General features: G+C 33.6%; 1 protein-coding gene across 3 annotated transcripts in view; it reads left to right on the forward strand.

Annotated features, from left to right (window-relative positions):
• The window catches only part of LOC127731062 (solute carrier family 28 member 3-like), a 170,779-nt gene extending 145,524 nt beyond the window's left edge, over positions 1-25,255 (forward strand). For all 3 annotated transcript variants that reach the window (XM_052239871.1, XM_052239868.1, XM_052239869.1), the window contains exons 6-12: positions 1,858-2,019; positions 4,069-4,194; positions 5,564-5,694; positions 13,487-13,670; positions 14,944-15,219; positions 18,032-18,212; positions 22,560-25,255. In XM_052239871.1, the coding sequence (XP_052095831.1) occupies positions 1,858-2,019; positions 4,069-4,194; positions 5,564-5,694; positions 13,487-13,670; positions 14,944-15,219; positions 18,032-18,212; positions 22,560-22,582 (1,083 nt within the window). In that variant the 3' untranslated portion in view covers positions 22,583-25,255. The remainder of the gene's footprint in view (positions 1-1,857; positions 2,020-4,068; positions 4,195-5,563; positions 5,695-13,486; positions 13,671-14,943; positions 15,220-18,031; positions 18,213-22,559) is intronic.
• The last annotated feature ends 1,366 nt before the right edge of the window (positions 25,256-26,621 follow it).

Genomic DNA, 26,621 nt, shown 5'->3' on the forward strand with positions numbered 1-26,621 from the left:
TAAATTTTATACTAAATTGTTTAAAATTCACATAAGCACAGAACTCGATAATTGTTTACAACTGGACACGGCCTTGTATGGTGAAACCCATGCTATAGATGGGAATCAGTTTGGTTGTGCAGGATGTATAAATTGCATTTTTTCTATTAATGGGGACTTTAATCTAATGCCTTGTGTAAGAAGAGTGCCGAGCTCTGCACGTTGAGAACTCTTTAATATTTTACCGATAAATGGACTTCAATTTCTTTGTCAAACCTTCATTGAATTTTATGAAACTTTGGCTGAAGCTTTTTTTTTATGATTAAAAGATAATGTCATAAGCAAACTTTTGAAAATTTTATTTTCATTTTCAGTATTTTTCTTATAGATGGATTTAGCTTTTAGATTCAGTCTAGAGTTAAAGTTTTTCAGTCAAATATAACTGTATCAAATTTTCATGGAATTTTATGAAATTTGGACAGAAGTTTGTTTATGACCAAAAGACAGTATCTGGAGCAAAATTTTGAAAATAATTATTTTCATTTTTCCGTATTTTATTGATAAAAGGACTTCAATTTCTTTGTCAAACCTCCATAGAATTTTATTTAACTTTGGCAGAAGCTTTTTAAGAGATAATGTCTGAAGCAAACTTTCGAAAATATTTTTGTTTTTCAATTTCAGTATTTTTCTGATAGATGTACTTAGTTTTTTACATTTAACATTTACAGAAAGTCTGGGATTAAATTTTTTGACATGATAAATTTGTATCCCTTCATAGATTGTTATGAAACTTGGACAAAAGATAATCTTCAAGATAAAAAAAATAGCATCTTAAGAAAAAGTTTGATTTTTTTTAATTCTGTATTTTACTGATAAATGGACTAACTTTTCACAGTCAACTTTACACTTTTACACACTGACAACAGCAATCACAGGCATGACACAGGGTTCCATAGAACCTTTAAGAATTTGTCTACAAATTGCCTGAAACTTAACAGGCAATTTGCTGAATTTTGCTTCAAATTTTCAGTTGTTTTACAAAATGATTAGGTATTTTTAGTCATTTTATATAATGCCTGTCAAGGTTAGGCATTTTATAAATTGCCTGAAAATTCAGTCATTTTACAAAATGCCAAAATTTAGAAAATGTCTGTAACAGATACACCACAGATGATCACCCTGTCATCTAGTTCCAATATAAAAAAGAATATGTAGCAAAAATTGAGACTTATTCATTAGAAACCAAACAATAAAGATGTTACCAATTATAGGTCACCGTACGGCCTTCAACAATGAGAAAAACCCATACCGTAAAGTAAGCTTTCAAAGGCCCATCCATGACAACATGTAAAACAATTCACACTAGAAAACCAACGCCCTTTATGTACAAAACAATAGAAGATAAACAGATATGATAGACAGCAACCAACGACAACTACTGAATTACAGATTCCTGACTGCGGACAGGCATATATAGAATGTGGCGGGGCTAAACGTTTTTGTGAGCGCTCGACCCTTCCATAACCATGGGCTTCATTCATGCGATTTTAAATGTTATCGCTCCCTTGTAAGTATTTTATGGATAACTTAACTTCAGCATCTTATCATTGACTGATGTGGAAACCTTGTTAGATGTTGCACACAAAATATGTATTTAAATAGGCTAATTAATATATTATCTTTACGATCTACAATCAATTTGCGTGTTTTGAGAAAAATAAGATTTGTGAAAACGGTTTTCTCGAGCCGGCTTTTTAAATAATGTTATGTTTATATCTGCAATGATTTTTACAATCCCTCTGCACAGCTGACAGGCGCATTTAAGTCAAGGACTTGTAATGTCAAGTTATACAATAAGAGTGCTGTCATTTATTGCAGGTGCTTCCAGTAATTGTGTTTTTTAGTACTGCCATTGCTATTCTATACTACTTGGGAGTTATGCAATTCATCATCAAGTACATCGCACGTGCTCTCGCATTTGCACTTGGAACATCTCCAGCTGAATCCTTAAATGCTGCAGGAAACATTTTTATAGGTCAGGTATGTGTTGTGGTATTTAATTTAATATTTACCTACTGAATAATGTATTTGAGTTGTTATACGTACTCCACAATTTGTTTGTAGTCCGGAGTCCATGTATCGTGTACCGATCCCTTCATCCAGAGCTCGGAGGCTGGAAACCTATCTTTATCGAAAGTGCCTGAAGTCCAAAAACCATTACCAAAAAGAGCCCGTAGCAAATATTTGGGAGCCTGGAATAAAACTAGAATGGAGCCGGAGCGAGAGCAGGTGTTATCCTCCCCCATGAATTACATTAGGGCAAAGTCAACATCACAACTAAAATAAACGGGGAAAACTTCAATGAGACAAGTTGACAACTTTATCGATTAATCAAACGTTGCATATTCGTAACAAAAGGAAAACGATAATTACATATAGATTCTTACATTGGTACCAGTGGATTATCGAATTTATCCAATCGAGATAGTTAAATTCATAATTTTACTATCGAGATTGGACAAATCCGATAATCCACGAGTAACTATGTAGGAATCTGTTTCTCTAATGATTATCAAATAAATTTTCATTTTTGATAAACGAATTTCCCCTTCGAGTACTTTCCATATTCCACAAAGTTGTCAATTTCTCTTACACCAGCACATTTCGATTCATCCGATGGGCTGATAAGGGTTATGACCCCTAAACTCAGCCAATCATCTTCTGAGATCATCGGCAGCCACACGTTGATTAATTTTTTTTTATACAATGGGTCCTGAAAGGGTTAGATTGCCAAAGAATTAGAGAAATATAGATTCTTACATTGATACCAGTGGATTATCGGATTTATCCAATCGAGATAGTTAAATTATCAATTTTAAAATCCGAGCCTCGGCGAGGACTTTAAAATTTATAATTTAACCATCGAGATTGGATAAATCCGATAATCCACGAGCAATTTCTCTAATTCTTTGACAATTTTGTGAAATTTCTCTAATTCTGTTTCTCTAATGACTAAAAAATTAATTTTCATTTTTTATTTAACAAAAATCCCCTTCGAGTGCCTTCCAAATTTCACAAAGTTGTCAATTTCATTAACACCTGTTAGCATATTTTGATTCATTCAGTTAGCTGATTAAGGTTATGACCTTTAAACTCGTCCAATCATCTTCTGAGATCACCGGCAACCACACGTGGATTAAATTTTTTTATACAATGAGTGCAGAAAGGTATAAATTGTCAAAGAATTAGAGAAATATATATATACAAACAATATAATACAATAATGGGTATGGCGAAAGGAATACATTAGATAACAGTCAATAAACAATGATATATTTTATAATTTATTAAATTTTAACATTACAGCCTTTAATTTTGAGATATTATTATTGCTTTAGAATTTTGATATCGGATATAGTACACTTAGCTTGAATTTACTCATGGAAAAAATAATATAATACTTTTTATAAATTTTATGCGTCCGACGCGCTTTTCTTGATTTATCTTCATTTCGAATCCAAATACGTGAAGCCAATGATGTATAAGAACCGAAACATGTGACGAGTTATATGACCAAAAGGACCCTAGAATAAGAGAAAGAATCATCTTATTCTAAAACTTGGTCAAAATGTCTAAAAGTTGGTTGATGTTTAGATTTTCTTCTACAAAAATAAAATTGATTGAATTCCCTTTCATCTTCCATTTCGTATAATAGGTTCCAATATTATCAAAAGCGAATAATGGTGTCATCGACAGAAAGCAATGCAAATATTTTGACAAAAATATGAAGTATGTCAAAACATAGACTTTCAAGTTTTTTCGTAACTATTAAAATCATTTTGAATAAAGAAATCTTCTGGGTAATTTAAACAACATTTAAAATTTAAACAACATTCAAACATCATTTAAACAACATTTAAACAACACAGTTCAACTAATAATAATTATTTCAACATTGTCAATTAAGTTAAGAGCACCTTGCTTGATGAGGACAACAACGTAAAATTTTACATTTAGCAATATTCGTATTCAGATATATACTATATAAGTTGTTTGTTGCTAGTTGATTAGGGATTTTTTACTTTGTAGAGTGAAGCTCCACTGATGATTAGACCATTCTTGGCAAAGTTGACGAATTCTGAAATCCATGCAATTATGACAGGCGGATTTGCAACCATAGCCGGAAGTGTCATGGCTGCCTATGTTTTAATGGGGGTAATTATATAAAGGAAATAGTATCATTATAACTTCATATTTTGTATGTCACTATGATAAATGGAACTAATTTGATACAAATATTGTGCAATTGTTATATAAGTATACTCTTTTAATTTTAAAGTTTCAATTTAGCCCGAGTAATTTGTAACTCAAGTTAAGCACAATCACATAATCTTATGGACTGGAAATGAACAAAAACACTTTCGAATTCAATCATATCAATACCAAAGTGATTGGCAGGCAGTGATAGTCCACCCGTAGCAGCAGTAGACAAAAGAAAAAAATCAAATCCGTGCGCCAATCACGTGTTCTCGAATATTCTTCACTATGTACGCTCCTGACCAAAAACGTGTAAAGCCAAATATATAAAATGTTTGATAGCATAAAAACTTAACAGGCAAAAGGGAACAGTCAACACCGTCAAAAGACAATGGAAGGTACCAAGGGAACATTAAAACCTGATAACGACATGGCAGTCGCGTCCACTAACCTCTACATAGCAACCAAAGGTTTAGCAACACAAACCCCACCAAAACCGGGGGTTAACTCAGATCCTCCGAAAGGATAAGAAGTTCCAGCTCCACATTTGGCACGCGTCGTGTTGCTCATGCAAGCACAACTCGATGGTAAGTCTCATTCGGTGATGTCAAAATCGAGAAAAAGTGTCAAATCTGTCAATTTTGTAATTTAAATTATAGCACAATCAAAGAATTTCAAACTGGAAATTGCAAATTTTGAAGGTTCAACTTACAAATGGAAACTTTATAGATTTGTTGTATTCGAAGCGCTTTTCTGATTTACCTTCGTCAGTCACGCTTAAACCCAAAAATGTATATTATCGATAATTGATATGAACGTTCAGTTACTTATAACAATCCAACAGTTTTATATGTTTTAAAACATTCAAAAATTAAAACAATTTAAAAAAACATATGACAGACTTATTGCATGTGATCATCTGGAGGATTAAATTTGATAAGACAATAGTTTCTTTATTTTTGAATGAATTCAAAAGGCCAAAATAGTGTCTTTTAAATTTTTTCTCCTTTGTTGATTTTGTGAAACTTGGATTTTGCAAAATAAAATGGAGGACATAGAACTTATATTTTGCTTTTGTTGCAGGTATATTACACATTTTATCAGCGTCGTTAATGTCAATGGTTGGTTTTTTTATGTAAAGTATTATGTAGTATATCTTTTATTAAACTCAATAATTATGAGCTAGGCCCAAATATCCGTAATCAGCCTACTGTAATTAAGTACGTTGTTGATCTAAATGTCTGATAAACATCTGTAAAAATGTGGTTCAGTTTTTGATTGACAGGTGGTTCCTTTAGAAATATTTGTTATCTGTCTCTATTTATAGGTTCCTGCCAAACATCTTTTATCGGCATCTGTAATGTCCGCTCCTGCAGCATTAGCCATGGCTAAACTATCTTACCCAGAAACTAAAGTGTCCAAGGCTCATAATAAAGATGTATATAAAATCGAAAGTGGGTAAGTATAATAAGTCTCTAAATAGAAAATATTTTCTAAATGACTATGACCCAATCTAGACATTTATTAACTCTGAATGGTAATCAATTCAGCATTTACTGGGAAATACATTTTGTCCTTTGATGGTCGTTTTGATCTAGCCCGAACTGATAAGTCCGAAATAGTAATCGCAAGATAACTTTAGATTTTCATTTTATTTTACAGGGAAATGAATTTAGACATTTCCAAGCAGTTTACCTGCAGTCAACCAAGATTAGTTATGCATATTTCTTTAGTAATTTAACAGATTATTGCAAGCCAAATGTCTGGTTACTTCTAAATTTACTCTTCTCCTCTTCAAGCCGACTGACTTGTTCCTTTACTCTTCTGAGGTATAATTAATACGGGAGATTCTCGACCAACATAGAAAGAATCTGACATTAACATTTGATATTATATTCCACAGCTTGAGTTTTCTATCATAATTTACTTGAGAGGGTTGCTTCTTTCAAGGAAGCTATTTAATCAAGGCTTCCAAATTGTAAAGTTGATGTCATCCTTTCAAATCTTTTACAGACTCCCTTATGAGTTGATTAACTTTTATAGAACATCTATGTCACCGATTTTCACTAACCAAATCCCGTTCTTTATTTTCTCATTTGTTACATCACCGAATTCGACCACACATAGATGGTTTAAACCAGATTAGGTACAAGGTTTTATATTTTCAAAGCTTTCAATGATCTTTAAAGTCGTAATTGATTTAGCTTTTCAAATTGTTTTGAATCCGAGCGTAAAGTATGAGTCTTACGGAGTAAATGTGGGTCTGTTGTTTTAGATTATAAGTCTGATATCTTCAATGTGTTTTAACAACAATTGGTTTAATGTCAATGTTAGGCGACGTTTCGTTTCATGTCGATTAAATGCTCAATAGAGTTTATGTTTAATCCTTGTTTGTATATTATGCCGACTCTAAACAAAGCTTATTTACTATTATTCATTATTGTTCCCCGAAGCTATCACAAGCAATGTAGTCAGTGCACCAGTGCTGACATGAAATATAAGTTATAAAGTAATTTTCTGTAAATCACAGAAAATAAAACGTTTTAAGTCATTCAAAACTGTAAGGTATTTCTGCTCCTGCATAGATGGCCTTAGCTAAATTTAGCACAATCTTAACCATTTTGATTGTTCAATGTTTTTTTTCTTCGTCATTGGGTTGCACTTCTAATTGTTTTGAATCGAGTGCCACTTAAGAGTTTTATGTAGACGAAACGCGCGTCTGGCGTTTTAAACTATAAACTTTATGTCTTTAAAGAGATTTTACAACAACTGGAACGATGCCACTGTTGGAAGGGCTTATATTGCTTTTGCCTTAGTTTTCAGTGTTTTATGTTGTGCCAATTCATGTTCAATGTCTATGTTGTTTCTTCCTACAACAGTTTTGTTTGTCCTTTGCTCTGGTAAATTAAGTAGTGTACCGATGTTAAAATTTGTATAAACGTATGCTATCAAAATGAAGAAATGAATACATTGCAAAAAAAATAGGGATAGTCTCTTTGTTATATAAAAAGGCAACCCTCTTCTTTTGGACAACTACAGACCAATTACCTTACTTAATGTTGACACAAAACTTATGGCATTTTCTTTAGCATTACGTCTTAAGCAATACTAGCTAAAATCATCCACAGTGAGCAAAATGGTCACATGAAAAATTAGGTATATAGGTTTCAATAACCGTCAGATTCAAGACATAAAAAACCATGCAGAAAATTTTAATTTTGAAGGAGCATTGCTCTTCATAGATTTTTCAAAGTCTTTGACTCTTTGGAATGGCCATTTATGTATGAAGCGCTAACGAAATTTGGACTTCCATATCCTTTTAAAAAATGGTCAAAACTCTGTATAAAGATATTAAAGGTTTTCTGTTGAACAATGGGTGGGTCTCATCATCCTACCACATTAAGCGCAGTATCAGACAAGGCTGCCCGTTAAGTTACCAGATTTTTGTTATAGCTGTAGAAATTTTGTCCTGCAGAATAAGACAAGATTCCAACATCAAAGGTTTTCAAATTAAGCTTGATACCAAAACTCATAGTTTAAATATCCCACAGTTAGCCGACTGATATCTTAAGATGACAGATATAGACTATTATATAACTGCACTGCAAATAGCGTGGGTCAAAAGACTAACAGCAGATAATTTTGCTAACTGGAAAGTGATTCCGACATTTTACTTTAATAAATTTGGTGCTGATTTCAACGTTACTTTACATGAATCCGGACAATATTTACTCCATTCAAAACCTACGTAAAACTTTACAAAAATTCTACTTAGAAATTGTAAAGTCCTGGTTCAAAGTACGAAATTTAAATAATGTCAAATTTGCTTTGAATTTTTAAAACATAAGACAACAAATCTTAGGGGGAGACAAAATGATAAAGTTTCAAGGAAAATGTTTGTTTTTTTTATAAAATGGATTAAAACGTTATATATATATAAATGATATTATTGACCAGAATGGTAACATTTCTCAAGGTATAATATCTAATAAAGTACCATCAAAATCCAATCTAATGATTGAAATTTTAAAACTAAAATATGCTATACTAAATGAATGATTAAAGGTACTTAAATCAGATAAATGAATAAAATCAAAAGTAAGAAATAAACTTAAATTATGCATTAAGACAAAGGAAAAAAATAAGATAACATGTTTACAAGTAATGGAAACAAAACAGATATATACACACGTTAATAATACTAGAAATGAAGACATGCCTCCAGGTTTCTTAAAATGGAAAAGTGTACTAAATTTAGATTCTTTAATCCAAATTAAATCAATGCTCAAATTTGTATTTATTTATTTAAAAGATAACGGATTAAAGATATTTAAATGGAAATTGTTGCACCATATCCTTCCTTGTAAACAACTGCCTTTTCAATGGAAGATAAAAGAAGACAGTAAATGTGACATGTGTAATCAAACAAAAGATTATAAACATTTTTTTCTGGAATGTCAATACTTTAAAGTCTTTTGGGAAAAGTCAAAACATTGTTAAATAAAGTTAAAATTGGTCACCATATCCTAACATTCAGAAATCTCATAGTAGGTTGTAAAATCTGGGACAGCAGTTATTACGATATAAATCTTTTAATAACAATCATTACATTTTCCATCCACAAGTGCACTCACATTTCAAATTTTAAACTACAAATATTGATGTATATGCCATGTTCAAAAAAGATTTTTTATACTATTTAAATATTTCGATACAAACAGGTGGTAAACATGGTAAAATTTTGAAAGAAATAAGCCTGTATATATAATTATTGTTTTTATGCATATATATTATATGTTACATTTGTACAGCAAATATATGTGGGTTCATTTACTATGGCTTATCCTTAATTGATCTTTCGACCAAGTGTTGTGGACTTCGTCATGATCATGTTCGATGATAAAATATTAAATAAAATTGAAAATGGAAATGGGGAATGTGTCAAAGAGGCAACAACCCGACCATAGAACGGACAACAGCAGCAGGTCACCAACAGGTCTTCAATGCAGCGAGAAATTCCCGCACCCGGAGGCGTCCTTCAGCTGGCCCCTAAACAAATATAAATACTAGTTCAGTGATAATGAACGCTATACTAAACTCCAAATTGTACACAAGAAACTAAAATTAAAAATAATACAAGACTAACAAAGGCTAGAGGCTCCTGACTTGGGACAGGCGCAAAAATGCGGCGGGGTTAATGTTTATGAGATCTCAACCCTCCCCCTATACCTCTAGCCAATGTAGAAAAGTAAACGCATAACAATACGCACATTAAAATTCAGTTCAAGAGAAACCCCAACTTATCTAAACAGCTACTTTCCTTTAATCACATAATTAAAATTAACAAAAATCATGTAAATACTTCATTTCACAACTACGTACATATACTTACAATGAAAATAGCTTTGTCAAATTGTTGATCTACAGGGTCATGACCAGGTCAACTAACATATACAAAGTGAAATCGGTGCATGAATGTCATTTTTCCAGGAAATAAATTCTGTAGTAATCTGTTGTAGACATTGAATGTAAATCTAACAATTGATTATTATTTACTGAACAATCTCCTTGTTTGTTCATCAAAACAAACCTTACAGGGATACCCTGTCAAATGATGTGGACATGGTATTTTTATAACAGCATATAGTGCAATAAACTTGATTTTAGAATTTAAAAAAAAATCGGTATAAATCTACTATAAATCTTAACGAAGTCAAATCAATGTAACAAAGAAACCCTTACGTGATCGCATGAACACCAAAAGGAACGAGACCGGTTGTGTCGACAGTGCAAGCGTATCAATGTAACAAAGAAACCCTTACGTGATCGCATGAGCTCCAAAAGGAACGAGACCGGTTGTGTCGACAGTGCAAGCGTATCAATGTAACAAAGAAACCCTTACGTGATCGCATGAGCTCCAAAAGGAACGAGACCGGTTGTGTCGACAGTGCAAGCGTATCAATGTAACAAAGAAACCCTTACGTGATCGCATGAGCTCCAAAAGGAACGAGACCGGTTGTGTCGACAGTGCAAGCGTATCAATGTAACAAAGAAACCCTTACGTGATCGCATGAGCTCCAAAAGGAACGAGACCGGTTGTGTCGACAGTGCAAGCGTATCAATGTAACAAAGAAACCCTTACGTGATCGCATGAGCTCCAAAAGGAACGAGACCGGTTGTGTCGACAGTACAAGCGTATCCTGCTGTGTATGCATCACCTGCTATGCGAGTTCTCACTCTGTAAACACTGGTTCATTAAAAAAACTTTCACAACCGGTCAAATGTTAGAGGTAAGGAATAAATATGTACTGATGGATTTAAATTTTTTTAGGGTTTAAGGAACATTTATGAATTCGCCTTAAAACAAAACTTGATCACCGATTATGACTCACAGTGAAATCAGACTTAACCAAAACATGAGATGAGAATTCGTCCGTCAATAGCCCATGTCAATAAGTTAAAATAGAATAATACACAATGCTAATCCTTAATTACAAAATGTAATTTATAAGCTAACAATATAACTTTATTCAAGTATATACTAATATCAAGTACTAAGAATATAAAAATATACAAAATACATGAAATAACAGGCTATCACAAATGTATATAACCTTGGTATCATCTCCCTTTTTTCACTGCTAGGTTAATACAAAAACATTTAATGGTAAAACCATCCATGTCATTCTCTAGGGTTTATAGCCTCTTCAAGGGAATATTCATTTAGAAATTAACTGACGAAAGTTTTATGCATGCTGTTTGTAGGGCTAACAAATCAAGATGCGATCAACATGTACTAATGTTCCTTTGAATACATTTATTTTTAAAGCTAAGCAAATAGTAGGATCTTTGAATATTGTCATTATTGATACTCAAATTGAGTGTTCATTTTTGTATTTTTAATAGTTTAATATAAAACTAAACATGTATTCACGTATTAACACTACATACTTCTATTATGGCATTGAACATCTCCAGGCTATTCTCAGACTGGTTATTACGTCTTTACGTTGAACATGTCGGAGGTGTGATGAGTGATGTTTTAGTCTGGGATAACATGATTCAGTCATTACTTAAAATTGAGCTTTGAACTAGAATCTTATTGCAAGTACTTTCAGATTGGTACTTTGTGTTTTTGTCTTCTGGTTATTTGGCGTTGTGCTAAGTACCCGTCTGATGAGTCAAACCCTTCCCAACTGAAGTTTACTGTTTGTCATATGCGTGTTATAACAACATTGTCCACAGTAATGGAGAGGGTTGAAAATTAACAAACATGATAAACCCCGACACAATCTTCCAGTGCATATTCCAAACCTGTTATCCGGTGGTTGATATTGATTGCTGTCTGTCAATTTTGTTTTTCGTTCATTGGTGAAATATTAATCAGCCCGTTGGTTTTCTTTTTCAGATTGTTTCACACTTTGTCATATCGTGACCTTTTATCGCTTACTATACGGTATGGAGTTTGGTCCCTGTTAAAGGACATAAGGTGATCTGCAAATGAAAATAATGCTTTATAAATTAGTTGCGTCCGAAGCGCTTTTCTGGATTTTGTTATTGTTCTCATCTATGTCATTTGGTACAATGAGTAGTTGGCTCACTGGCAATGATAACACATATTTTTTATTTTATGTTAAAAAAATGTCATCACAAAAATACCGAACTCCAATGTAAATTAAAAACGGAGAAGTCCATGAAAACAGACGAAACCAAAAGCTCGACTATATCAACCAATATATTGGAAAACAACTGTCATATTCCTAACTTGGTACAGGTATTTTCTTCATTTTCCGAAGACAATGCTGGGCTAAACCTGGTTTTATAGCTAAATAAACCTCTCACTTGTATGTCAGTTGTATACATTCCGTTATATTGACAAAATTGTGTGCCCAAACAGTCTTAAGTGGTTAACGTGAGAACAGTATTTGTGATATTAAGTTATTTATGAATAATTCATGCTATTATATCATGAACTGTATATCCATCTCATATGTCTGTTTGTTAAATTTACCACAATGTTCGTTTCTGTTTCATAGATTCACTGTCAAATCAGCCTTTAGACTGAGTGCGCCTTTTAATAACCTGTATACACATTTTTTTTTCGAAACTAATGACAGTGTTTGTAGGAAGACTTTACTTGTTTTTTTTTCATAATTAAGTAATTACCTCTTCGTGTTAATAAATAAAAGACGATTTAACGGAAACGCCAGGAAGACAACACTCTAGTAATAAATTTGACAAATTCAAGACATAAATAAAGAGGAGAACATACGATATTTGTTGGAAGGGGTGTCAAAGCCTTTAATTGACCACCTTTTTTTATATAGCATTGTCTACTGATCGATATTTTAGTCTTAGATACATAATTTTTTTAAGAGTTGTAATTGGCTTTGCACTAGCTTTCAGTAACTGCGAGTACTCTCAGATCTGTACTTTTGTGTCTTTTTTGTGAAAAGTAAACTAACAAAAATACAGAACTCCAAGGAAATTGAAAAACGGAAAGTCCTTTATCAAATGGCAAAACCAAAAGCTCAAACACATCAAATGAATGGAAAACAGCTGTCATATTCCTGACTTGGTACAGGCATTTCTTTATGTAGAAAATGGTGGGTTAAACCTGGTTTTATAGCTAGCTAAACCTCTCACTTGTATGAAAATCGCATAGAATTCCATTATGTTGACAACAATGTGTGAGAAAAAAAAACCCAGACATAATAGGCAAAAAATGTCAAAAATTGTGAGGAATGTATAAATTCCCTGCCACGTCCGATCTGTGTTTTTGTCAGTTGTTTTCTGCTGTGTATCGATCTTTTGAGTTCAGCCCTTTTTAACTGATTTTTTATAGTTTGTTCTTATATTGTACTGTTACACCACTGTCCCGGGTTAGTGGGAGGGTTTGGCGCCAGCAAACAAGTTTTACCCCGCCACATTCTGTATGACCCTGTCCCAAGCCAGAAGCCTATAATTCAGTGGTTGTCCTGTTCATGTATATGATATTTGTTTTTCGTTTATTGTTTTGTACATAAATCAGGCCGTTAGATTTTTCGTTTGAATTGTTTTAAATATGTCATTTCGGGGCCTTTTAAAGCTTGCTATGCGGTATGAGGTTTTGCACATTGTTGAAGGCCCAACGGTGACCTATAGTTACTAACTTGTATGCATTTGGTCTCTGTTGGAGAGTTGTCTCATTGGCATTTATACCATATCTTCTTATTTTTATATAGAATGAGAGAAAACGTTTATATTACAGGAAAGAAAGGAATATAGTGGAAGCTGCATCGAATGGAGCATGTATGTCGGTGAAACTTGTTGCCAATATTGCTGTAAATCTCATAGCCTTTATATCACTTCTTCAGTTTGTAAATGCCACTTTAACGTGGTTTGGAGAGAGAGCAGGCTTATATCCACCAGAGCATGAACTTCTTACTTTTCAGGTATGTAGAATGTAGTACCAGTTTGATATGTTAGATATTAAATTGAAGTTTCAAATTTGGTTTTAATTCTAGCATTGTTCTTTAGTGTTGAATTATTTTCAGAATTTTGGGTCCTCAATGCTCTTCACACTTCGTACTTTATTTGCCCTTTTTAACGTTTTTGATTCGAGCGTCACTGATGAGTTATTTTTTGACGAAACGCGCGTCTGGCATACAAAATGACGATGATTGTTTTATAGGAGAACCTTATGGGTGTCAAAGAACAGGCAATTTAAACTATTTGTTTGTGGACTGGTCATTTTCTACATTGGGGCATAGGAGGAAATATTTTTTTCTCTCCTCTAAAACCAAAACAATTTACAGTAGAAAAGACGCAATCCTAGACTGAGTAAAACAAAATATATGAGAGAGTTCTAATGCTCCAGAAACAAAAGCAACCTTACAATTGGTGATGCTCATGACAAGTAAAGATCCAGTTACAAGTTCTATCCAGTGTTTAGTCATGAACAAGGAATAATAATGGAAATTTGCCTTCAACAAATGAAATATATTTGTATACGAAGCATATTTATTTCGAAAACATAATAATACTTTAAAGAAATTAAAAGCTAAACACTAACCAAAGTTCTGTCTGAAGTTTAACTACTTATTGCTTTTGAGATTGAAAAATATTTTGTATCCGGATGATCATGCAAAACTTAACAAAATAGCGTAAAATTATCGAAATGTAAGTAACTTGTCTACAACATCAGCATTTAATAGATATAGGAAGATTTAAGTACATTTCGATTTCGGATGAGTGTAAATTAGAAAAATATTTTGAAGTATATCATATAGTCTCTAATACTCTAATATTCAAATTTCAATCGGCTTTGCCCATTTTCCAATTTTGACCATTTGGGTAAAAACACTTTTGTCATTTTTTAACGCTTCTAAAAATAAGAAAGTGATTACTACAGAATTATGAAAATTCTTCAGACTATGAATGAACTCGAAAAAGACTTCTTGCAATCATTTTTTATCTACATAGACATGCTACGGATATCATTGCTTTTTCAGAAAGAACAGGATGTATTTAAAATTAAAGCTTGCAAGTTAAAGATTACTGGCCAAAGTAGCAATCATAAATAATCTTGTAAAAAAAAAGGTAAATAGTATCACGGTCATGACTAACCTTTGGTCATGGTGCATTGTAAAAACAATATGACAATTTATTACAATTTATTACAACATTTTGCAATGTAAATTTATCTGATATTACTTTTCATTTTAGTTCATTTGCTCCTATGTATTTTGGCCTATGTCGTGGGTAATGGGCGTCCACCATACTGATTGTCGTGTGCTTGGAGAACTAATCGGAATCAAAACTTTCATCAACGAGTTCGTTGCTTACAATGAACTATCCAAATACATAGACAATAGGGCCAACCTAACATGGTATATGGGACTACCAGCTCTTAACAGCAGTTACACAGGAAACTATACATATGTTGGTCGGGATATCCATTATCTGGATTTCAATCACACTCTCGTTGGAGGAATCATTCAGGTATGTCATATATTATTTTGCAAATGGTGCCTTTATCGTTTAGATGTTTCATGACTTATCTGAATTATTCAAAAAGTTAAAGGTGATATCTTAAATATTTTGGTATTTTATTTATTTTTCTTAATTATTCAAGTTTATTCGTATATTAGAATGAGTTTTGTTATCTTAAATAGTCAGGGCGTTAGTTTTCTCAATTGAATTGTTTCATATTTTTCATGTCGGGGCCTTTTATAGCCGACTATATGGTATGGTTTTTTTCTCATTGATGAAGGACGTACAGTTGACTATAATTGCTTACATCCACTTCATTTGAACTTTGGGGGAAAGTTGCCTCATTGGCAATCATACCACATCTCCTTATTTTATACTTATTGCTGTATGTTGACCGCTAGATGGTTTTTTGTATTGTTGGGTAACTTATTTATTGACGTATTTCTAGTATTATCTGAATAATTCTGTTCAGTACATGCATTTATCACTTTACTAAACACTTTAGCGTTATTGTTCAAATGTTTTTTTCTTTATTGAACAATTTACATAAAAATAGAAATAGGAAGATGTGGCATGATTGCAAATGAAACAGTCCACAATAGACAAAATAACTGAGTTGTACTCAACAGTAGGTCATCGTAAGGTCTCCAATAATGAACAAAGCCCATACCGTAGAGTCAGCTATCAAAGGCCCCGACATAACAAAATGTAAAACAATTCAAACACAAAAAAAAACTGATTGCCTGATTCGTGTACAAAACGACAACCGAAAATTTAACCAAATATGGTAGACGTCGACCAACGACAACCAATGAATTACAGTCTCTTGACTGGGAACAGACAAACACATAATATGGCGAGGTTAAACATGTAAGCGAGTGTTCAACGTCCACCTAGCCTGGAACAGCCTGGTGTTATAGCACAATATATGATCAAACTATATAATCAGTTTAAAAAGGCTTGACTCAGCATATCTACAAAAGGGAAAAAACAACTAACAAAAAGACTTAAAGACACAAAGTATTAATCTTAGAGTACTTACAGTTACCGAAAGCTAGTTCAAAACCATTTTTGCAACTAATGAATCATTTTGCTCAGACAAAATCATTGTATATGATATGGTTTTTGAAAATAAATTAAATATGCTATAACTTATAATTCCCAAAATGTTTTATAAATCAAATCAATACTTGTCATAGGCGATGACCACTTAACGTCATAAGCCAACGGCACAATATACGCAAAAAGAAGTCAAATTTTATTCCCTCGTCTTACATGTCTTCACGATAGCAGTTATGGCCTTTTAAAATGCCAGATAGTAAATTCGTCTATCCTTTCAAAATTTATTATTGGTAAATGAAATGAATAATTTAAATCTGACAATTGAATTGATGAATGTCAGATGTCAGTGTGTTTTAATTATGGAAACGCATCACATGTAACATGATTTTAAACAAGACGACATACGCGTGTGTGTTTTTTTTTTTAACATAATAAGATATGAGTCACATCTTTAACCAAAAATAAAGTATTACCACATTAACATCTATGATAAGACTTCCTGTGACAGAATATCTTTTAAGGAAGGTTATGACTCTAGTTTAGATGTTAGTGACAAGATCTCAACTTGATGCTAATTTTGCAGTTTTTCTTTAAATGCAAAAAGTTTGAAGGCCTTTATCAAATTTGGAAGACTAACTGAAAAATAAAAACAATTTTCAATTAACGAAAACTCGGACTGCTGTAGTAGAATAATTTTATTTAAAATACTACATTTCCCAATTCACACTGAAGATTTTTCCTATTCCACATCAACAAATATGTTTATTTGATGTTCGATTAACTTTGTGTTGGTGCATTATTGTATCCCTTCTTACAAATATACAGCACACTTTTAAACGTTAAAATATGCTGCGTGTACTAATGTGAAAATAAACATACACGTGTATTTATGTGAAGATAAACACTTCTTATCATCTCATTTTTTCAAAATATTTTCTATCTTTTCTAATTTTCTTAAATTTAGATGCCTGAATATTATATCATTTAAAATTGTAAGTAAGTATTTGCATGATTAAGACGTTCTAAGTGTGATTAACTTAAGTGTTATCATTTTTGCTTTGTTTTTGCCAATAACATTTGTTTAACTGAAAATATGTATGCTGTTGCCAAAAACTTGCCTACAACTTTTAGTAGGATTTGTTTGCGACTGGGTTAATGATGACGTTGCATTATCTTTATACCTGTTTCATTCTTTAAGGAAGTTATCAAATAGTTTTACCTGTAATATTTGACTGTAGTAAAAGTAAAAGATTCCTTTATAGATTTTTATTTTGTATGTATATAGTCTAGTTAAATAATTAATGGGTTAGTTTGGACTATATCAATGCTAGTCTACATAGTCCTAATCATTGTGAGATTTGAAGTATTTGATCTCATTGCAAGATTTTTTACACAAAAAGTAAAGCACAAATTCAGCTAAAGTGAATACATCTCCCTTTTTTTGTTGTACTCACAGTGGTTCTCCTGCTAGCCTAGATAGTGTACTATAAATATATAAATAATACATCTTATTTGCCATAATGGGTTGAACAACTATATCAATAAATGATGTTGAGGAATTTTATCTCTGTCACACCGACTAAATTATTATCATTAGCTATAAAATATACATTTAAAATCACCAGCAGCAGGTACTGTTGACAAAATGTCATTTGACCGAACTACAAGCATTTGACCGAACTACAAGCATGTTATTCGAAGACAATCATGAAGTCGTAGCAAGTAACTGGTAGATAGATCTCTTTTGTTTCTTCTCTAGGATAGGTCAATGGTAATTGCGACTTATGCCTTATGTGGGTTTTCAAATGTCGGTTCTATTGGCATTATGCTTGGAGCCCTAGGGGCCATGGCACCTACTCGAAAGCAGGATCTCACCAAAGTGGTGGTGAGAGCAATGATTTGTGGAAACGTAGCTTGCTTCCTTACAGCATGCTTAGCAGGTAAACTATCATTTACTCCCTATAATATTTCCAAAACAATATTTTTTTTTGGCTATTCTGCACGTTTCAATACCTGTATTTTCCAGTGACAAGAAGCAAGAACATCATATTTAATTGCTTTAACCTTACTTGGTAAAATGGTCGAAAAAAGATATTAATTAATGATACTTTAAGTACCGCGACAATTTCAATTATTTTTTTTTGGTGGCTGTTGATAAATTCGTTGATTTCTTAAAACCTGTGCTTTTGTAAGATGTTTTTCTGCTGGATCGATCTGATGAGTTCAGCCCCTTTCAATTGATTTTAATAGTTTGTCCTTATGTTGTACTATTACACCACTGTCCCAGGTTAGGGGGAGGGTTTGGCGCCAGCAAACTAGTTTAACCCTGCAAACTTATGTATGTGCATGTCCCAAGTCAGGAGTCAATTTAGTGGTTGTCGTTTGTTGCTGTGTATCATATTTGATTTTTTTCGTTTATTGGTTTGTACATAAATCAGACCGTAAGCTTACTTGTTTGAATTGTTTTACATTTGTCATTTCGGGGCCTTTTATAGCTGACTATGCGGTATGGGTTTTGTACATTGTTGAAGGCCGTACGTGACCTATAGTTGTTAACGTCTATGTCATTTGGTCTCTAGTGGAGAGTTGTCTCATTGGCAATCATACCACACCTTTTATTTGTATATTCTGTAAAATTACCATCATAAAAACAAAGCTTAGAAAATAATGCACCCTTGGTATTTCAAACCGAAAAATACCGAGTTGGCAGTAGATACATCGTGGGGAGGACAGTAGATAGATCGTGGGGAGGACAGTAGATAGAACGTGGGGAGGAAAGACAGTAGATAGATCGTGGGGAGGACAGTAGATAGATCGTGGGGAGGACAGTAGATAGATCGTGGGGAGGAAAGACAGTAGATAGATCGTGGGGAGGACAGTAGATAGATCGTGGGGAGGACAGTAGTAGAAAGATCGTGGGGAGGACAGTAGATAGATTGTGGGGAGGAAAGACAGTAGATAGATCGTGGGGAGGACAGTAGATAGATCGTGGAGAGGACAGTAGATAGATCGTGGGGAGGAAAGACAGTAGATATATCGTGGGGAGGACAGTAGATAGATCGTGGGGAGGACAGTAGATAGATCGTGGGGAGGAAAGACAGTAGATAGATCGTGGGGAGGACAGTAGATAGATCGTGGGGAGGACAGTAGTAGAAAGATCGTGGGGAGGACAGTAGATAGATTGTGGGGAGGAAAGACAGTAGATAGATCGTGGGGAGGACAGTAGATAGATCGTGGGGAGGACAGTAGAAAGATCGTGGGGAGGAAAGACAGTAGATAGATCGTGGGGAGGACAGTAGAAAGATCGTGGGGAGGACAGTAGATAGATTGTGGGGAGGAAAGACAGTAGATAGATTGTGGGGAGGACAGTAGATAGATCGTGGGGAGGACAGTAGATAGATCGTGGGGAGGACAGTAGATAGATCGTGGGAAGGAATGGTAGATAGATCGTGGGGAGGACCGTAGATACATCGGGGGGAGGAAAGACAGTAGACAGATCGTGGGGAGGACAGTAGATAGATCGTGGGGAGGACAGACAGTAGATAGATCGTGGGGATGAAAGACAGTAGATATATCGTGGGGAGGACAGTAGATAGATCGTGGGGAAGACAGTAGATAGATCATGGGGAGGACAGTAGATACATCGTGGGGAGGACAGTAGATAGATCGTGGGAAGAAAAGACAGTAGATAGATCGTGGGGAGGACAGTAGATAGATCGTGGGGAGGACCGTAGATACATCGGGGGGGAGGAAAGACAGTAGACAGATCGTGGGGAGGACAGTAGATAGATCGTGGGGAGGACAGACAGTAGATAGATCTTGGGGAGGACAGTAGATAGATCGTGGGGATGAAAGACAGTAGATAGATCGTGGGGAGGACAGTAGATAGATCGTGGGGAGGACGATAGATAGATCGTAGGGAGGACAGTAGATAGAGCATGGGGAGGAAATAGATCGTGGGGAGAACAGTAGATAGATCGTGAGGAGGACAGTAGATAGATCGTGGGGAGGAAAGACAGTAGATAGATCGTGGGGAGGACAGTAGATAGATCGTGGGGAGGACAGTAGATAGATTGTGGGGAGGGAAGACAGTAGATAGATCGTGGGGAGGACAGTAGATAGATCGTGGGGAGGACAGTAGAAAGATCGTGGGGAGGACAGTAGATAGATCTTGGGGAGGACAGTAGAAAGATTGTTTGGAGGACAGTAGATAGATCGTGGGAAGGAAAGACAGTAGATAGATCGTGGGGAGGACAGTAGATATATCGTGGATAGATCGTGGGGAGGACAGTAGATAGATCGTGGATAGATCGTGGGGAGGACAGATTTATTGACAGTTGATAGATCAGATCGTGTGAAGAAAGATTTATTGACAGTTGATAGATCGTGGGAAGGACAGATTTATTGACAGTAGATAGATCGTGGGAAGGACAGATTTATTGACAGTTGATAGATCGTGGGGAGGACAGAATTATTGACAGTAGATAGATCGTGGGAAGGACAGATTTATTGACAGTAGATAGATCGTGGGAAGGACAGATTTATTGACAGTAGATAGATCGTGGGGAGGACAGATTTATTGACAGTAGATAGATCGTGGGGAGGAAAGATTTATTGACAGTAGATAGATCGTGGGGAGGACAGATTTATTGACAGTAGATAGATCGTGGGGAGGACAGATTTATTGACAGTAGATAGATCGTGGGGAGGACAGATTTATTGACTGTAGATAGATCGTGGGGAGGACAGATTTATTGACAGTAGATAGATCGTGGGGAGGACAGAATTATTGACAGTAGATAGATCGTGGGGAGGACAGAATTATTGACAGTAGATAGATCGTGGGGAGGACAGATTTACTGACAGTAGATAGATCGTGGGGAGGACAGATTTATTGACAGTAGATAGATCGTGGGGAGGAAAGATTTATTGACAGTAGATAGATCGTGGGGAGGAAAGATTTATTGACAGTAGATAGATCGTGTGAAGGACAGATTTATTGATAGTAGATAGATCGTGGGGAGGACAGATTTATTGACAGTAGATAGATCGTGGGGAGGACAGATTTATTGACAGTAGATAGATCGTGGGGAGGACAGATTTATTGATAGTAGATAGATCGTGGGGAGGACAGATTTATTGACAGTAGATAGATCGTGGGGAGGAAAGATTTATTGACAGTAGATAGATCGTAGGGAGGACAGAATTATTGACAGTAGATATATCGTGGGGAGGAAAGAATTATTGACAGTTGATAGATCGTAAGGGAGGACGGATTTATTGACAGTAGTTAGATCGTGGGAAGGACAGATTTATTGACAGAAGTTAGATCGTGGGGAGGACAGATTTATTGACAGTAGATAGATCGTGGGGAGGACAGAATTATTGACAGTAGATAGATCGTGGGGAGGACAGAATTATTGACAGTTGATAGATCGTGGGGAGGACAGATTTATTGACAGTAGTTAGATCGTGGGGAGGACAGATTTATTGACAGTAGATAGATCGTGGGGAGGACAGATTTATTGACAGTAGATAGATCGTGGGGAGGAAAGATTTATTGACAGTAGATACATCGTGGGGAGGAAAGATTTATTGACAGTAGATAGATCGTGGGGAGGACAGAATTATTGGCAGTAGATAGATCGTGGGGAGGACAGATTTATTGACAGTAGATAGATCGTGGGGAGGACAGATTTATTGACAGTAGATAGATCGTGGGGAGGACAGATTTATTGACAGTAGATAGATCGTGGGGAGGACGGATTTATTGACAGTAGATAGATCGTGGGGAGGAAAGATTTATTGACAGCTAATGTTATTAAATGATTACTTGAACGTATTAATTGATGCAACGAGTTGTTGTGAATGACTAAGTTACTAAGTAGAACACGAAGGAAGTAGAAATAAGCAAATTGAAAATTCACAGACAATAAAAGGGTCGAATATCTGTAAACATTAATCCAAAATAGAATCGTTTCATTTATAAAAAAAATATTAACAAAAATACCGAACTCCAAGGTAAATTTAAAAAAAAGTGGAAGTCCATAACACATGACAAATCAAATGCACGACTATATCAACTTACAGAATGAATGGAAAATAACAGGAATTTCCAAAAAAACGATGGGTTAAACTTGGCGGATCAAAGAAGTGCGTAGAGTATTTATTCTTTTTCTCTCCATTTTACTGCTACTTGTGTTTAAGACTTTTTAATACTCGCACACAAACACAGTTATGAATTCCTATATAAACAATTACTTATTATTTGTATATTTTTTTTGAAGGTTTAATGTATGAATCAAGATAAAGTGTAGGAGAGTGACAACGTTTAATTAAAGACCGTGCAATAACATTTTAGCTAGCCAGTAATGAGGGAATTATGATGTTTATATCACTGAACTTCATTTTACTTCATGTTATTCAAGTATTCCTTAAAAGACGATGAGACAGTCGATTCATAATTTGTTTTTATATATGTATACTCAGAAAACAGATGCATTTAACAAAAATTTAAATGAAAATTGAATCTTTACCTTATCTTTTATTTGATATTGCATTTAATTTTTTTTTTAAAGGAAAATCGAATCTTTACCTTATATTTTACTTGAAATTAATATATTTTTAGCTTTTTATATCTTATATATTTTTATCACGTATTATATATCTTCAGTATCATTTAATATTTTGAAATATCGATTTTTGCATTTGCTTTTTTATATATTTAATTTACTTTCAAACTTGATATGTATAATTTTATTGAATTTTTTACTCTGTAATTTTTGTCTCGCCTTGACGGAGTCAAAAAGCGAGACATAGGTATGCTGTTTCCGGCGTCGGAGTCGGCGGTGTCAACAATGTATTAGTTTGTGATTAGGTCTTGTGTATGGTGAACCACCAGTGGTAGGTCAATATTTGGTATGCAGTTGTATTAGCATTGGCACATCTCTTTACCATGGAGATTTTTTGCCCCCCCCCCCCCTCAGTCAGGGTCTATTGACTTTGAAACTTTTGCTTAGTTTTCATGTTTTAGTTTGTGATTATGTCAGTTTAAGGGGAACCGTTAGTGGTAGGTCAATGATAATTGGTATGCAGTTGTATAAGCATTTGTACATCTCATTTCTATGGAGAATATTTGGTCCTTACCCCTTGTCATGGTCTATTGACTTTGAAACTTTTGCTTAGTTTACATGTATTAGTTTGTGATTTAATAGGTCAGTTTAAGATGAACCACTAATGTTAAGTCAATGATATTTGGTATGCAAATGTATTGGTATTTGCAAGTTTCATTTCCATGGAGATTATATAACCCCACCCCCTCATTATGGTTCATTGACTTTGAAACTTTTACATAGTTTACAAGTTAATGTTTGTTTAAAAGGAACGACTTATGAAAAGTCAATGGTATATGGTATGCAGTTGTATTAGCATTGGCACATCTCATTTCCGTGGAGATTGTTTAGCCCTGTACCTTCAGTCATGGTTCATTGGCTTAGAATATTTGCATAACTTAATAGAAAATGAAAGGAGATGGGGTATCCATCCATGACACAAAATCAGTTCATGCACAGCAAAAAACACACACATGTTAAAGTATTGCTATTTTAATTTCAACATTTGCATTTATCAAAATAACAAATAGGCGAGACATATCTCTGTGTTAACAGTTTATTATATATGTTGACATATCATTTATGTGAATGTTTTTGTACATGTATGTTATTTAAACAAGACGTTCTGTACTAAATTTATCAGCAAAAGTATCAAAATTATTTTATAATGCATTTTCTAATTTTTCGAATTCATTGTGTTGTATGTTGCTTCAGCCATCATTTTACCATTTAAGGACATGAGGTAAAAATTCACAAATTATACCAAGCTTATATACGTCCCGTTTTTGTCTTCATTCAATTGAAAATAGTTTTATTACTATAAAAGTCTATGTTACAAATTAACGACATAATATATAGAAATGTGTTCTACATTTATTATTCATTGTATTGTATTTTCACCCAAAACACACATTAATTTCATTATATTGGGTTAATTACAATATGACGTTTCAAGTTAAGGAAACGAGGTACTAGCGCCCATTTTGTCTCCTTTAATTCATGAAAATAGTTTTGCTACTTTAAAAATCTATGGTACAAGTTAATGACATAACAAAAAGAAAGTTTCAAATAACTTGTTAAAATTGATTGCTGTACCTTGAAAATAGACACTTATTGGTTTTTGTGTTAACAGTAAAAAATAATAAAGAAGTATTTTTTCTATATTCTCCAAAAATCAATTGATTTGTAAGGCCTGTTTCGATTTTATCACAGTAATAAGGATTATTTTGGAGGCAGTTAATTAGTTTGAAGAGTCGGATGAGTCTCAAACTGAAAAAAATCCGAAGCTTTTGAATGAAAGGCTACGTTTACACACCATTTATTTGTTTGTAAACGTGCCTTTAATTCACAAGTAAAACTAAATTTATAACTAAAAATTCCAATGAAGTGCTCTAAAATAAAATAATTTGAAATTAATGTTCACATAGAAAACCTTGAAGAACTATTCACCTGTGTAGTAATTGATCCTTGTAACATACAAGTATATACATATACACGTATAAAAATTTACTTTCCATGACACCCTCCAATTAAAAAGATCAAAGATACTTTTTAGAATTATATTTTCATATTTGATGTCGGAGCATTAATTGGACTTTTTGCTGGTTGTCCTTTTTCTGGTATTTTTTAAGCTCCGATATCATAAAAGGGTTATTGACAAATGCATATGATAACGTAACATATGGACGGACGGACATGTGATAATAACCGGAAGAAGTTTGTAATTGTTTTATATCATCAAGTTTTGCACATTGTTATCATTTTATTTTATTGTTAATTTTAGATTTGATTTTACCAGTATAAATAATATGCAGTAAACCTATAGTTTTGTCCACAATAATTTGCTTGAAAACTTAATTTTTTTTAATAAATGAATAAAACAAAACTTACCTATGTCAGAATTTGATGGTTACAGTGTGTCAGTGGACCTGGTTTAATATTTCCTACTTAGCAATGAGCTGTCTGAAAAAATGGGCTTTGTTGATTTTCAGATGCTAAACAGTTTGGCAAAATATTAACAACAAAAAAAGAATAAAAAATAATCAAAATAAAATTTTACATTTATGATATTCTTTCACAAATTTCTCCTAAGACAAAAAAAGTCTTTTCGGTCAACAAGACTTTATCCAATATGACTTCACACAAGCGCATATAAATTGAAAACTTAATTAACTGAAATATAATTGCGTTGATTGTGATTATAGTGCGTTATTGGTGTCTATAAGTCGACACAACTATTTACATTACAGGATACGAATACTCATAGAAAAAAGCGAAAGATTTTTATTTACTGAGTTTCATTTTGCCACTTAAATTGTTGAAATTATACAAATGTTGCATTGACATGTGCATTTACAATGGCGTTTCATAAACAAGTACAGACTATGCAAACCTTTTTGTGGTTCGTTTAAAGAATATTGTGTAATTTAATAAATAAAAAAAACGGGAAATATCTCAAATCTCTCTCGTTGAAACTAAACAAGTGAAACATATCAATTTAACTAAAATTTGATTTTTTCTTTGGTAAATGCTGATGCCCCTTCCTGTAAAAAGTAAAAGAACAAAAATATCGAACTCAAAGGAAAATTCAAAACGGAAAGTCCCTTATCAAATGGCAAAATCAAAAGCTCAAACACATCAAACGAATGGAAAAAGTAAAATAACAAAAATACCGAACTCAAAGGAAAATTCAAAACGGAAAATCCGTTATCAATTGGAAAAATCAAAAGTTCAAACACATCAAACGAATGAAAAAATAAGATAACAAAAATACCGAGCTCCAAGGAAAATTTAAAACGGAAAATCCCTTCTGAAATGGCAAAATCAAAAGCTCAAACACATCAAACGAATGGAAAAAGGTATAATAACAAAAATACCGAACTCCAAGGAAAATTTCAAAACAGAAAGTCCTCATCAAATGGCAAAATCAAAAGCTTAAACACATCAAACGAATGGCAAACAACTGTCACATTCCTGACTTGGTACAGGCATTTCCTTATGTAGAAAATATTTATGTTGCTTATAAGAGAAAATCTACTATAAATGCACAGTTTTACAGATAAAATTAAATTTGATTTTAAAGCATTTGATAAACAAATTTTTTTTTTCATTTCGCTGAATGAACAGATGAAAACTTCCATGGTCATCAGTTGTTGTGCCACTATAAGAGAGTTTGATATGATTGTTCATTATCAATTGGCGAAATTCTTGTAATTATTCGATTTTCTGTTAGGGCGT

The sequence above is a fragment of the Mytilus californianus genome, unplaced genomic scaffold (genome assembly GCF_021869535.1).
Source record: "Mytilus californianus isolate M0D057914Y unplaced genomic scaffold, xbMytCali1.0.p SCAF_2, whole genome shotgun sequence".
Lineage (NCBI taxonomy): Eukaryota > Metazoa > Mollusca > Bivalvia > Mytilida > Mytilidae > Mytilus > Mytilus californianus.